The sequence below is a fragment of the Heloderma suspectum genome, chromosome 2 (assembly GCF_057233095.1).
Source record: "Heloderma suspectum isolate Gila_16-S chromosome 2, 16-S_ref, whole genome shotgun sequence".
Lineage (NCBI taxonomy): Eukaryota > Metazoa > Chordata > Lepidosauria > Squamata > Helodermatidae > Heloderma > Heloderma suspectum.
In genome coordinates, this window is record NC_139459.1 from 251,825,089 (window position 1) to 251,840,635 (window position 15,547).

General features: G+C 43.5%; 2 protein-coding genes across 6 annotated transcripts in view; one reads left to right on the forward strand and one right to left on the reverse strand.

Annotated features, from left to right (window-relative positions):
• Window positions 1-10,911, reverse strand: part of RBM27 (RNA binding motif protein 27) — a 46,086-nt gene extending 35,175 nt beyond the window's left edge. For both annotated transcript variants that reach the window (XM_084838747.1, XM_084838746.1), the window contains exons 1-3: window positions 10,691-10,911; window positions 5,844-5,962; window positions 3,745-3,869 (exon numbers count right to left, since the gene is read on the reverse strand). In XM_084838747.1, coding sequence (XP_084694873.1) covers window positions 3,745-3,869; window positions 5,844-5,962; window positions 10,691-10,749 — 303 coding nt within the window. In that variant the 5' untranslated portion in view covers window positions 10,750-10,911. The remainder of the gene's footprint in view (window positions 1-3,744; window positions 3,870-5,843; window positions 5,963-10,690) is intronic.
• Window positions 10,912-14,855: 3,944 nt separating this feature from the next.
• The window catches only part of LARS1 (leucyl-tRNA synthetase 1), a 59,981-nt gene continuing 59,289 nt past the window's right edge, over window positions 14,856-15,547 (forward strand). For all 4 annotated transcript variants that reach the window (XM_084838748.1, XM_084838750.1, XM_084838749.1 and 1 more), the window contains exon 1: window positions 14,856-14,954. In XM_084838748.1, the coding sequence (XP_084694874.1) occupies window positions 14,949-14,954 (6 nt within the window). In that variant the 5' untranslated portion in view covers window positions 14,856-14,948. The remainder of the gene's footprint in view (window positions 14,955-15,547) is intronic.

Here is a 15,547-nt window from a genome sequence, read left to right on the forward strand (position 1 = left end):
TCTCACAGAAAGAAGAGTTGCAGTCTCTGAACAATCACTGAAAGCAGTTCTGCACAAAACATGCAGTAGACTAGCTTTTAAATCTCAAACCCATTAACTTCCATTACATAATACAATTTATATTTCCCTGAAATTTCTGTGGAAGCAGGACAGCAAGAATATGAAAGTTACTGATCTGTCTACAGAAAGAGCATAAGTCTGATCTAAAGATGACTGAAATATTCTGCAATTAATTATCTGATCTTAATTATCTGATAGGAAAGAAGAGAATTAGAACTAGACAAAAAATAATTTCTAATATTACATGGCATGCATGCATATGAGAGTGGGTGGAGCAGGACTGTGTGGTGCAAGGATATCATCTCTCATTTGACCTTATCTAAGTATAGCCAAGTGCTTTACTGTAATACGTTCATCACTTAAATCAGGCCAGGCTGACTGAGTTAAGAACATATTACGGAATACTGCTTTATTTTCTGCACTACACTTATTCTTAAACAAGACAGCCACCATGCACTGTACATGTTAGAACAGTAGTCTCTGGCCTGATGTTCAAGAAATCAAATTAGAATAAGAGACAAGGGAGAACAGGCAGGATGAATAAGCCTCTACACCAGGGGTGCAGAACCACAGCCCTGGTGGCCAGATCTGGTCCTCCAGGGTCCTCTAAAAGCGTTACCCCTTTCCCAACCCAAAAGGCCCCACCCCTTTCTCCTTTCCCAATCTCCTCTCCTCCAACCACTGATCATTTGGTGGCTTCCCAGATTTTGTGCATTTTTTACTCCATTCTAAAAGACGGAAATGCCTGTCCAAAGGCTTAGTTACTGGAAATAAGAGATTTAAGCTAAAATATGCTAGTAGTTTGGGCTTTTTGGCCCTACCACTTTTGGCTTTGGCCTGGCTTACCAATGGAATGCAGACCCTGAGAGCTTCTCTAAAATGGGATTTGGCCCTTGGGCTGAAAGAGGTTCTGCACCCCTGCCTGTGGAATTGAACCATGCAGCCTCTAGTATAAGCATCTTACTACATTTCACACATGCCAATCAACTCATACGTCTGTGCTTTCTTTTTACCATGCTGAGTATTTATTTCACCCATTTAGCATGACATGGTGGGCTGTGATGGAGCTATCACTGAAAGTAGACAAGAGCCAATTCCATAGCGGAAATCTTACACTTAGGTGGCACATGTGAATAGAAGTTGTTCACCTTCTGATTATAATATAACATAACTGAACTCTAGGTGAAGATCACAGATCCAGGTCACAATTTTAATCCCAAATCCATATCAGTGCTGGAAATCAAACTGGCAGATGTCAAGACAGATAATACCATGAATATATAGCTAAAGCTATAGACCAGAGGTGGGCAGCTTCCAGAGACCATACCCCTCCCTGCCGCATGTGCAGCTGAAATTCAGCAGCAAAGTGGTGGTGAAAGATGAGCGATCTCTCTTTAAAACAAGGCGCACAGGGAACATGTGCATTGTTTTAAAGCAAAACTGCTCTCTGGAAGCTTCCATGAGCATAATTTTGCTTTAAAGTAACGCGAGCGCTCCCTGCACACCTTGTTTTAAAGAGCGATCACCATTTTTTGCCACTGAATTTTAGCGGAACATTCAGTGGTGGGGCTGCAAAAATGGCCAGGAGGACCACATGTGGCCCACCTACTGCCCACCCCTGCTGTAGATTCTTGTAGAGCAGCTATCTATTTAAACTTTCCACAAAAGCAAAAGATTGTAAAGGAGTGGGTAACTGACTTCAGGATCAAGTGTTAACTGAGGTTCAACCTGTTCTGGAGAGGGTTGCACTCCCTCTAAATGACCAGGTTCATAGTCTGGGGGTATTCATTAATCTTTGTCATTAGAGGCACAAGTCGCCTCTGTAGCATAGGTTTCTACCAGCTTAGGCTTGTACTCCAGCTACAATGCTACTTGGACAGAGAAAGCCTGATTTCAGTTATCCATGCCCAGCAGTAATCCAAACAGGAGGTTACCAATGTGTTGTATACAAGGCTACCTTGGAACCGGACCAAAAAATTCAGCTGAGACTATAGCTGTGACATTGCTAACTGGGACTGGACCATATGACTATAAGTGGGCAATACAAATACATTACTCCAGTGCTTCATCATCTTTATTGGTTTCTAGTCAGTTTCCAGGCCCAATTCAAAGCGCTAGTCTTGATTTTCAAGGCCCTTCATGGCTTGGGTCCATGGTATCTGAAGGATCACCTCTTCCCATATGTACCTACTCAGACTTTAAGGTAATCTTCTGAGGGCCTTATTTAGGTGCTATGGCCAGGTGAGGTGCAATGTGTGCCTATTAGTGACCCTTGTCCCCGAGAGGCCTACCTAACAGCCATGTTACCTTTTCAGTGCCAGGTGAACACCTTTTTATTTTCCCAGGACTTTAACATCTTTTGAATTTTTAACTATGTTTCAACCTCAGTGTTTTATTATCTGCTCCTTGCATTTTTGGCTACATTATTTGTAATGTTACTTTTTATTTTACTGTCCATGATTTTTCCACTTGTTTTATTTTTTCCAGATGTGTGTGTGTGTGTGTGTGTGTGTGTGTGCGCGCGCGCATGTGCATGGAAAAAATGTATAGACAGACAGTCTACCCAAGCTATTGATCACTTAAAAGGGTTCCACTACTGTAGTAACAAAGGAGAAAGTTTTCACATTGGTAGCTGCCGTTGTTCTTTAAATGCATATGCATAGTAATGAACCTGCACTATAAAAGACACTGAAAACGGCCATCTAAAAACAAAACCACCCACCCTTAACCAGTTTACTTGCTTCTTTTGCATATTAAAGAAAACAACTATACATCTTGCATTTAGTAAAGCCAGACTAAGGATGCAATCCGCCTGAGTGGCTCCGAAACGCCCTCTCCCCCTGAACAGAGCTCAGACCGCACCACGGTTCACTCCATGGTTGCGAGCTCTGAAGCAGGAAGTGAGACCATCTAACCTAATCATCTGCTCCCCTCAGTACTTCATGCCCTGGTCTCCTCTCACCTAGACTACTGTAATGTGTTCGATGTGGGGTTACCCTTGAAGACGGTTCGGAAGTTGCAGCTTGTGCAGAATGCAGCAGCCCACCTGATTAAAGGCAGCTGCTGGCGTGATCACATCACTCTGGTGCTGAAGGAGTTGCACTGGTTACCAGTTGTTTTCCGGGCCAAATTCAAGGTGTTGGTTTTGACCTTTAAAACCCTATATGGTTCCGGCCCAGCCTATCTTAAGGAGCGCCTCCAGCAACACCATACAGGCCGCTTAACAAGATCAGCCTCGGATGGCCTTCTCTCTGTCCCATCAGCCAGGACAGCTAGGCTGGTGAGGACTAGGGAGAGGGCCTTTTCTGTGGTGGCCGCCACTCTGTGGAATTCCCTCCCTAGTGTCTTTCACCATGCCCCCTCTTTGATGAGGTTCCACTGGGCTTTCAAAACTTGGCTGTTCAGGTGGGCATTTGGGGTGGGTTAGGTTTTTTTTTTTTAAGAGTAATGTTATTTTGTTCAGTTGATTTGTTGTACTTTGTGTTGTTATTTGTATTGTACGCCACCTAGAGTGGCCAGGTAGCAGGCCAGATGGGCGGCTAATCAATCTAATAAATAATAATAATCCTATACTCACTTACCTGGGAATAAGCTCCACTGAACACAGTGGGACTTACTTCTGAATAAACATACAAAGGACTGCTCTGGATCACAAGCAAGAGACAGTGAGAAATGTAGTATTACCTCCTCTTTCATTTCTTCTTTGCCCTGACCTGCCGGCTTCAACTCTGGTTTTACTGGTTCATTGGGAGCTAGGTAATCCTTGGTGTACAGGCTCTCAAAGAGTTTATCGACAAAACCTGATGTTTCTGGCAGAGACATAACAGAAAAAATTGATGAATCCATAATGGAACCTACCTCCTAATTTTGCATTAAGCACAGTTTCGTTCTTTTGATTCTGGCTAATAGATCCATGCGCCTCAAAAAGCTTTGCACTCATTTTTGCATCAACAGGAGCTTCCCCATGCCACATTGCAAACTTCTTTTTCATTATTTCAAAAGCAATTTGTGATACGACATGGAGATCTGCCATCTGAAGGACAGAAGTAAAACATTCCACACAGCACACCTTCGCATTGTGTTATCTTGGGCATGCTTAAAGAAGGTGTTGGGATCTTAGCTGTATGTTCTTAGCTGTAAGAATATATTTATTGATCATTTTGTGTACAGAAAAAGATTGTGTAACGGTGCAATCTGATGGAGATGGTCATCAGCCTCCAATCCTCACCTCCGTGCTCTGGCCGCCCTGCATTTCTGGCTAGACAGGCGATTTCACCTGCCTAGCCAGGGAGCTTCGAAGTGGGATGGGGGAGGATGCAAGGCACATAGGAAGCTGCATAATGCAGCTTCCATGGTCTGCTCCCCTCCCCTGGGACCGCCCGCCTTACCCCATCTCCACACTCCATTTTCAAGTGTGGAGATGTAGCCGATGCAGAGAGAACCTCGCTGGCTATGAGGGGGTGGGGAGCGCAGTGTCAGGGAACCATAATCTGAGCCCTGGCTCCGATCTTGGTTCCCAGAAACTAAAAAATCCTATGGCCCTTTTGACAGTTTCTAGTGGCCTCCATATTCTTTTGGAGCCAGTATAATTTCTTCATGGCACTAGTCTTGCACAGCGTTGAAATGAAAATTTCAGATTCCTAATGTGCCATAACAAAGTGCAGAGCCATAACAAGTTTCCACCTCCCTCTCCAGTTCTGAGTTGGACTGGGGAGGCGGAGTGCTTGCCTCTGTGTCTGATGGACACTGAGAGCTTAGACCACCTGTCAGGTGTAGAGCAAGCCAACACACCTCTGCCTCCCTGCTTCAGTTCAGAGTTGGGGATGGGAGGTGGAGGCACACTGGCTTGCTCTGCCTCTGATGGGCACTTCAAAATTGAATTGCAGTGAGGCACAGAGTAAGGTGATGCCCCTTTGCCTACAGCTCAGGAAAATGGAATTGTGGGTTTTCACATACACTTGGCAGGTGCTCCTACTGCCCAGCAAGGGTAAATCCAAAGCAATCCTCCACCCCGCTCCAGTTCTCAGCATTGGGGTGGGTGGGTTGGACAGAGTTCCCCTCTTCACTCCAAACTTAGTGCTGGAGAGAAGAGCAGGGGATTTTCTTGGACCTTGTACTGCATTTCAGAGGTACCAAGGATCCTTGAGATGTAGGAGGCTAGGCTCATTCTTGTAACGTTAAAAGTCCAACAGTTAAACCATGGTTTAACATTACGTCTGAATGCAGCCAGTATTTTGTAATTCAGATTCTAGCACTTCATATGATTATAATTTAATGTATATTTTATAGCTGACAAAATGTACTGTTCCTTCTTAGAGATTAACTGGTTTATGCCACAATGAACCAATTATGTTCTAGTATCTTGAGGCTTCATTGTTGCCATAAATTAACAGGGATACTCTTTGGGCAATTTAAAGATGCTTTTTCCAAGTGACTGTGCTTAGAAATCAAAACTATTTGTGGTGATGAAAAAAATAATATTTCACACTGTATACACAGTGTAGCTAAGTTTCCTTAGGAGTACAGCATATTTTGTAGAACGGGCGAAGCATTTTAATATTTGCCATACTGTAACTCAGCTGCCTGTCTAGCTTCCTAACCTAAACGATCAGATTTCCTCAAGTTAGCGCCCTCCATATGTGTTGGGCTACAGCTTCCATGCTGGGTGGGGAGCTGAAGTCCAATACATTTGACGAGCATAAGCTTGAGGAACCCTCTAAATGATCCTAGCACCATATTCATGAAATATTGCCATTAACACACACACACACACACACACACACCTTTCTGCAGAAAGACATCCAGCTGATCAGCACAGAAAGCCTTCAGTTCTTTCTCTGGTTTGTCTTTCTTCACCAATGCCACAACATAGTTTGCCAAAGCTGATGGATCGGCATCACATCTGAGGAAAAATTACTTTGATTAATTATGTAACTTACAGTTTTTACAAGTCTAATACACAATAAAAAGTTACTATGGCTTCATCATCGGTGAAGGCATGTCACCAAACATGCAAAGCCCTATTCCTAAATATTTTTTAGTGGCATACCCCCACCCATTTCAGTCGGACATACTTCCAAGAATGTGTACTTAGCTTTTCAGCCTAGAGGGAAGTCCTATAATTCAATGGCCCTGAGTCTCCTTTAATTCAAAAGCAGGTACAATTTCTATCCATGATTTCATTTTAATATTATTCCTGACCAATACTGAATAAATACAAAATAGAAGTTATAGTGTACACATTTTCTATAAACAACCAAGCAAGTAAAACACTACTACTGGTATATCGGACACCTCGTGAGAAATAAGTTATCCAGTAAAATATATAACTCCACTTGCATCAAGACCGTCAGAGATTCTATCTAAAAATTTCTAAGGCTACGCATTCTCTATTAAAAATAGACTAGAAACCTGTAGTTAAATAATTGGCTGGTTAATTCAAATCAAGATGTGAAATTCAGCCTCTCCACTCCCACTTCTTGGCTCTTATTGCATCCTTAGAGTTGTCAGGCCACAACTATACAGATGACAACAGAAGTCACAACTAGTAGAATTCCCCTGTCATGGTCTAGACTCTTGATCTAGCGACCTTATGTCCTCTTTGCTCCCTTGTCTGCCCACTTCCTTCCTGGCCACAGTGCACAACTCCTCCTGTCTGTAGGCTCCATGTGAAATTTGCCCCAGGTTACATTATCTTTAGCTTTTCTCTCCATCAGCATTTCCCTTAGGCACTTGGCTTTCAGGCCACTGTCTATTTTGCCCCCCCCCCCTTTAAGCCACCCTGTCTCTTGACCAGACTCTCTAGCACTGCTCTTTCTCCTCCTCACTTCTCCTCAGGTGTCATAAATTTCTTCAAAACCTCTTTTCTAAATAGTTTCTTCTTACCCCAGTTTTCCATCTCTGCCTTTTTCCTCAAGCCTTATTCTTCATCTATGCTTTCTTCAGGTTCTTCTTCCTCAATCCATTGCCACTTTGCACCCTTCCTTCAGCCTTCTGGCCACTGGGATTCCTGACTTTATCTTCCCTACCTCTCCCCCACACCTCCAAAAGCTTTATCCATCGCAACTACACTTCTATATTATCCTGCACTCAAGGGTTAGGAGGGAACAGTTTTTCCTCATCTATAGTCTTTTTAAGACAACTCTTAAAACAGTCTTGCCTTCATTTCATTTGAATAAACTACATACTATGATTTAAACATGATTAGAACATAACAGAAATACAGAATTCCAATCAGCAAAATAATTTACAGGAGTTGTATCTCCCCCAGCAGTTTTGGCTCCTTACATACTTCAAACTTCCTGAGCACTGACATCACCCTTTAGAAGTCTTGGTAACTAGGTCCCATGGATTTGTCCAGCTATGCAATTCAGCTGCTGTTGGTGCATTCACCCCACATCTATTCCCCACAACTACCCTTAAAAATAAGTCAGAAAACTCAAGTGTAATGAAAAGAGGCAGTTTCTATTAGGATACATTTTGTTACCTTAACACAATAATAAATGCTTTTTATTTCATAGTCATGGTTTCTCTCAGGAACAACTTTCAAGCACTAAAATGACTCTGAACCTAACTCTTATCAAAGGAGAACAGATCGCTTAGCCACCCATTACAAAAAAAAAGTTACTCTTGAAAGTTCCTAAGAGTAACCATCTCCATCAGATAGTTGAAAATAATTCAGGTCTTGAAATCCTTTAAGGCAAACCAGAAACACACTGCCTAAGACAGACTTCTGCAGCATGGTGACCTCCAGATGTTTTAGACTTCAATTACCATCAGCCCCTGCCAGCATGGCCAATGTCAGGTAGGAGTTGTGGCCCAAAACATGTGGAGGACACTGGGTGGGGGAAGGCTGGCCTAGGGAGTACTGAACCAATGAGACTTAAATCCAAATAACCATGATTAGGATAGCACAGTAAGGCTGCTTGGTGAACTAGTGATTTTTAAATATCAAAGTATTATCCTTAATTCATATTTTTAAAGCATTTATCTTCACCTGGTAGTTACAACCTTATTAAGGTGTGTCACAACTGTGGTGCCACAACCATCTATGGGAGAAAGAGAGGAAGGTGGAGGGATTTAGAGAGAAAATAAGAAAGAGGTCAGCTCTCTAGCAGATAGGTATAGCAAAAATAAAATAAAAGCAGTCAAAAGCAGCTCCAGATTGGTTTGGCATTTTAAAGTTGTGCAATAGATGGATGGATCATAGCTCATTTATAGAGCACATGGTTTGTATGCAAAATGTCTCAGGTTCAATCCCTAGTTCCTCCTATTAAAAGACCTTCAGGCAGCAGTAAGACCTCTGCATGAGATGCTAAAGAATCACTGCAGACTCAACAATACTGTGAGATGGACTAATGATCTGGCTCAGCATAAGGCAGCTTTATATGCTCAAGATATGCAAAACAGGAAAAGGGTTTATAGAGAAGTTTTTCTATATACACACTATTTTTTTTAAGAATGTGTCTTTTTTTAAAGGAACAGCACACTTATGACTTCAGTTCTGAAACCAAGACTGCAAAGATGCACTTACATATTGAGATGCCTCCCTTAACATATACATAATGATCAAAACTAGGTTTCAGCAATTGTCTCCAAATACTACTATAAATGCAAGTCTAAGCCAAACTACTATCGAGCTAGCTCAATATGTTACTGAATAAACTAACCAACATGGTTTGCCCTGAAAAAAAAACTACGCACAACTAAATATAAAGACTTTAGAAGCTTTCTGTAATCATATATATATATATACACACACACACACACACACACACATATAAATAATTGTGGAACGATTATTGTGGAACGAATGCCAAAATCATCTGGAAATCTGGAGTGAAGATTCCCATTATAACATTTATACACTATTGTTGAGTAACAAATTAGAGTTGTGCAGTAGGAAATGATTAGAGAAGCTAACAAAAATACAAAGGCTGGATAATTTAGCCACTAAAATGTCTCCAAGGAACTCGTCCACACTTGTAAATTAATCCGCCACAACCCTTTGTGGCAAAAAAGTTCATGTTAAGACCACCAATGAGTCAGAATTGCTGACTGCCTATTTATATGACACTATACCTCAGCAAAGCTTCCTCATTCTGGAATATTCACGTGTGTAAGGTGGGGAGTCTAATTCACTATTCAGTACTCTGAACTCAAAACAGAGCTTGTAGGATATCAGATCTATCTATTAGATGCTCCCAAATTTAGTACACAGTAGTTCAGAGAGAAAATTAACAGCTTAACTGCAAAAATTCAGGGGTTAGGACCATTTAAAGACCCTGTCTAGAATCTCTGCCTACTTATCATTGGAAGTCTAATGTTGTGATTTACGTTTAGAAATATTTGGTGTCAGCTTGACAAACACATCAACTTATTAAGCAATAATCTCTAGTTATAAGCATATATACACACTAGTGTAATGATGTAATACAGCTATTCAACAAATGATTTCCCTCCACCAAAATCAAGATATCAAATCATCATCCAAAAATGTGTTAGGCTGCAATTCTATATGCACTTATCTGGAGTAGTAAGATCCATAGAACTTTATATGCCTTAATTCCAATTAAACATGGTCAGGATTGTACTGTAAGATGCACTACTTTGTACATGGTAAGAACTATTGATTGGTAAGACTGGGTACCTGCCAAATCCAATGAAATAAAAGAATGTACCAGAATCCCCTCTGCTGTCAAAGGGGATTCAGGGATCTACTCCAATATTTTTCAGGGGCTCATCCAGGTTACACAAACAGGGGCTGCATAAAGACCCACAAAAATCTGACGTCAGCTCTGCCATAACCCTGAAGCTTGGAACTGAAAAATAATAATTTAGTAGACTATTCCCTTTCCTGTAAAGAACATGTCAAAACACTTGTCAGTACACAACTCATCAAATGCCACCATTACAGATTATGGTGAGGTGAACAGAGAAGAGGATGGGCTGTTTCATCTCTACCACAGCGCTCCTGCAGCGAAGCACAACCAGCCCAATGCTGAACATTTTTCATTTTCAAGCAGCCGTTTTGAAGAGTAGTTTCCCTGTCAAATGATATACTACAGTAGTTATGTGCTATTAAACAATTAGTCGCTAGACAGTTTTGTAGTACTAGGAGAAAGCACAAAACAAGAGAGAAACACAGCATCTATTACAAAACATAATTGCAACTCTGTGTAGCGCAAGCACGTCAACACCGACTCGCTTCTTCCTCCCTTCCTCACGTGCCTCCCCGACAGCTCTCTCTCTCCTCAACCAGTATTATTATGTAGTAGCTACCAAGACGCCTTCCTAGGAGTCCCCGCGGAGTTGCCCCACACCCCGCTCCCCGAGACACCTCCTCATGAGCGGAGACACACGCGCTCGCCCTCTCCCCTCACGGCACCAAACCACCCCCGCACCTGTCCCAGGGGTCCGAGCCCCCTTCGCGCCCCGCGAGCCCTACTTTCATCCCACAGAGCCTTGCAGAAGGCCCCCCGGCTCCCCTCCCCCAGCCCTTCCTCAGGACAGCCCGCCGCCCCCCGCCAAAGCCTCAGCCCTCAGTTTCCTCCTCACACACGGGAGCCCCCCCCCGCCAGCCGGCCCGTTCCCTCTTCCCCCTCTCCCCATAACCACCCCCCGCACTCACATTGGCTCCAGTAACTTGGCCAGCCAGGACTTGAGCGCGTCTACGTTCTCTATGATCATGGTGGTGGCGACGGGGCTGCAGCAGCTACACTCCGGGCAACATGGCCCTGCTCCCGTTCCCCTGAGCAGTTACTCACCAGCCGCAGCAGCAACTCCCGCCCCTCCCCCCTCTCGCCGAGCTAGGGCCTAGAGTCAGACCAGGAACTAGCTCACCGAGAGCGCAACCGAACCTGCTGGGTGCCGGAGAAGGGGCGGGCACCCGGTCTTACGGCGGAGCCAATCGCGCGAGAGGGCCCCGAGGAAAGCGAGCCAATCCAACGCTGCTGAGCGTAGGGGGTGGAGGGTCACTGGTGAAAGGCCGTAGCATGCTTGGTCGAGTCAGCATGCGTGCAATCCTTGTGGTGCAGCCGCGAAGTACGGGGAAAGACCCGTGAGGGGTCGGCGTCTCTCCCAAGCGGGTGGCTGGTTTTGAACAAGGCCTCAGCGTGGCTTAAACACGGTGCCTGGGAACACGTGAAGCAATAATGAAGAGGGTGTTTCTGAGCACGTGCAGAATGCATTCCCTCATATCACACACATATAATCCTGGGTAGGACTGCAGCCTAAGGAATAATAGCATGCTTACTACGCAGGCATACCACTGATTCTCAAGGCGCGGAAGAAGAGTTTCCTGTTACGGCTGCGCACTTACTTGGGAGTAATTTGCACTGAACTCAGTAGGACTTATGAGTAAATGTATATAGGATCGGGCTGCTTAACAGCATAATGCTATGCACGTATACTCAGAAGTAAGTCCTGTGGATTTAAATAGGACTTATTCCCAGTAAGTATGTATAGGACTGCAGCCTTTACAGTGCAAGCCTATGCACTGTAAAGTGTCTATTCAGAAGTAAGCCCCATTGCATTCAATGTAGCTTACCCCTAGGAAAGTGTGTGTATGACTGCAGCCTTACTTAGTCTTATTTCTGAGTGAGCATGTGCTGGATTGAGCTGTAAGAATACAATCCTAAATACCCTTACTTGAAAGTTCCCCATTTCCCAGTGCTGGAATTGGAGATGGGTGGGGTGGGGTGTAAGGTAGGCCTTCATGAAATCTAGAAGTCCCATCCCTTGACTCACTGTCTGCTGATGAAATGGACTCAAGTCCATCACCAAAGCATATGCCATAATAAATTTGTTAGTCTTTAAATGGTGCCACAATAATAGACAAGAACAACTGATCACAATATGTACTGTAAGAGAAAAGTGGTAAACAGGATAAAGTCAAATCAATGCAACTGCATGAAAGTTTCATTGGAAGTTCTATTGAAATCTACAGGATTTAGTAGAACATAATGAATAAGTCTGGGTATCCCCCCCCCCCCCAAACATCCTGTAAAGCTGACAAAGCTCTGGATATATTGGGAACACAGCAATGGACAGGGACATCAAAACAATACGTGATAAGGCAAGAAAGAAAAAACTAGCTCTTTTACATGAGCCCGATTTGTTTAACTAAATGTTTTATTATGGGCCATCTTAAGTAATTCTGGACAAGACAATTACATGGTAAAATTCATTTCAATTGTCTCTAAACGCATAATATAAGACAAAGGTACAGGAACAGTGACCAAGTAAATTAGTCAGCTGGTGTGAAGTGGCAGCCATCTTGAAATTAGATTCTACTGGTAAGACAACGTGCTACAAGAGTTACTATAAAAGTAATGTGATTCAACATATTTTACTCCCTCATGTCACCATTTTAAATAGCAGTTATCAAATATTGTTGGATTTTTCATGATACAGCAAAAATATTGGTTCCATTAATACATATAACCAGTACAACCTCTCAGAGTTTGATATCTCAGAATTTGCATTCTGTAAGTATATTAGCTTTACCTGGTTAAGGAAAAAAAATAAAGACAAATTTGCAATCTAGCATGCAAATTTATTTTTATTTCTAACATATTTTACCAGAGTTTTTGTGTGAGCTTAACTTTCTGCTACGGATCTGGATAAGTAAATGTCATGTATCATCTGCCATTTCACCATGTGCTTGTACAATTTCACCATATGAAAGTTTCCCATCATCCCTTGATATCTTTCTATTATTAAAGTGCAAGCTTTGACAAGGGCTCCTCATAGTTCCAGCATATATTTTTTTAAAACAACATTTAAAAAACATGGTCATACTGGTGCTTTAGGGCTTTGTGGGATATTAAAAAGGCAGCTCTCATTCACCTTTAGAGTGCTGCTGCTACCAATACCAGGTAAGTCTGAGGGTGCCAATCAACATAAGAGGGATCCCATCACAGGGCACTTTGCCCAGGGCCTCCTAAAACCTGGAGTTGGCCTTGGTTAAGATCTGCAATGATTTTAGTGGGAGAGTATTAAACACGTGCTTAAAAACAGCAGGACTTCCATGTGCTTAACTTTGTGGCTGGCTCATAACCAAATGCAGTAATTTTTGTCAGTGTTACTGCTCTGGTTCACTCCACATAGCATTATGCATGGTATAACAAAATTAACAGCATGCTTTGTTGTTGTTCAGTCGTTAAGTCGTTAAGTCGTGTCCGACTCTTCGTGACCCCATGGACCATAGCTCGCCAGGCCTTCCTGTCCTCCACTCTCTCCCGGAGTGTGCTAACAGCATGCTTATGTAGTAGTAAATCCTACTGAGTTCAATGGGATTTACTTTCTAAGAAGTGTCATGTATTTCTGACTGCATGCAATACTGAAGGTGCAGGGACTTTATTCTTTTCTACAAAGTTCATGTAACAAAGGTGTTTTTAATGCTTGTGACAGAACACGGAAAGTGTCATTATGAGCATATAGTGGAATTTTTCTAGAAATATCTATTTTTATCCTCATGTCGTCTTTCTCAATCTCTGCATTTGATGTGATTTAGGGTGGGGGCATGTACTTAGTATCAACATGCTCATGAAGAGTTTTGTGCATACTCTTTTACCAACAGGAGTTGGTCCAATATATGAAAAAACTCATTTACCTTTAATTTACTATATGCAATTCTTTACAAGTAAAATGGCCACTACTTGCCTATACCAAGCACGTGTTTTGGTTATAGTGAAACGATAAATCTAATTTATTATTAAAGTGCCATCAAAGAGCTTCTTCAAAATACATTTTCGCTCCTGCTGTTACAACTCATGGGAAGCCATGAGCAGAACTCCAATATTGCATAGCCTAAACCGGCTCCAGAAAACAAAGGACTCCTTTACTGTCTCGTTGTTGTTCAGTCGTGTCTGACTCTTCGTGACCCCATGGACCATAGCACGCCAGGCCTTCCTGTCCTGCGCTCTCTCCCGGAGTGTGCTCAGGTTCATATTCATTGCATCAGTGATGCTATCTAGCCATCTCATCCTCTGCCGTCCCCTTCTCCTTTTGCCTTCAGTCTTTCCCAGCATCAGGGTCTTTTCCAGGGAGTTTTCTCTTCGCATTAGGTGGCCAAAATATTGGAGCTTCAGCTTCAGTATCTGTCCTTCCAATGAGCACTCAGGGTTGATTTCCTTTAGGATGGACTGATTTGACCTCCTTGCAGTCCAGGGGACTCGTAAGAGTCTTCTCCAGCACCACAGTTCGAAAGCATCAATTCTTCGGCGCTCAGCCTTCCGTATAGTCCAGCTCTCACAGCCATACATTACTACTGGGAAAACCATAGCTTTGATTAGACGGACCTTTGTCGGCAAGGTGATGTCTCTGCTTCTTACTATGCTGTCTAGGTTTGCCATAGCTTTCCTCCCAAGGAGCAAGCGTCTTTTAATTTCATGGCTGCAGTCACCGTCTGCGGTGATCTTGGAGCCCAAGAAAGTAAAATCTGTCACTGCTTCCATTTCTTCTCCTAATCAAAAACTATTACGCCAAAGCTGTCAGTTCTTCGCAGCCACCACGGGGCGCCCCCCCGTCCCCCCCCCCCCGTCCCATTCAAACCAAGAAGATTCAAGTTTGAATAGCCCCTCTTCTGGGCATTGATATGGCAGCGCTGTGCATTATGGGAATCGTAGTGTTCAATTCCAGGCACACACGGCTTGTAAAGAACTTACGCGCGAAGATCGGGCGGCGCTGCCTTTCTCGGGAGTTGTAGTTCAACAGCCTGTCAGAGTATGCCTTACCTCCGTGCTAACTCTGCCTCCCAATAGGCTTTGCGAAGGAACCGGATCCCACCTTCCGTTGCATTGTGGGAGAGCCGGCGGCGTGGAGTGGGAAAGAATATAGTCGGGAGAACAGCTGTCGGTTGAAGACGCTCAGAGTGACAAGGAGCGATGACGGTGAATGCAGGCGGGGATGAGCATCGTGCGCCCGCTGTTGGTTTTGGGTGATCAGTTGGGGTTCGCGTGTGGATCAGAGAATGGACGTTTCTCTGTAAGGCGAGGATGGGGGAGGTGTGGCCCTCCAGATGTTGGACTGCAGTTCCCATCATCCCTCGCTATTGGCTATGCTAACTAGGGCCGATGGGAGTTGTAATCCACCAACGTCTGGAGGGCTACACGTTCCCCACCCCTGTTGTAAGGAGAGGGAAGGAAGGGAGATAGACAGGCTTGGCCCCAGTGCTGTCAGACATCCAGACACACTGCTGCTTTGATACTCCTATTCCGTCAGAATGGGATTTGTTGGCCATTTCCACGTCAAATGGCTAAACACGTTTTATGCTTAGCAAGTATGCGACAAGCTTATTTAGGATAGGTAAGATAAAATCGGTTATTTGGTGGAACTGTAATTAAACTTAGTATTTTCTGTATCAGCTTTCCGCAACCTTGTGTCCTCCAAATGTATTGGACTACAAGCCATGTAGGGTTGGGTTGATGTAGTCTAACACATTTGGAGGGGTGCCAGTTTGGGGAAGGCTGCTCTACATGGTATG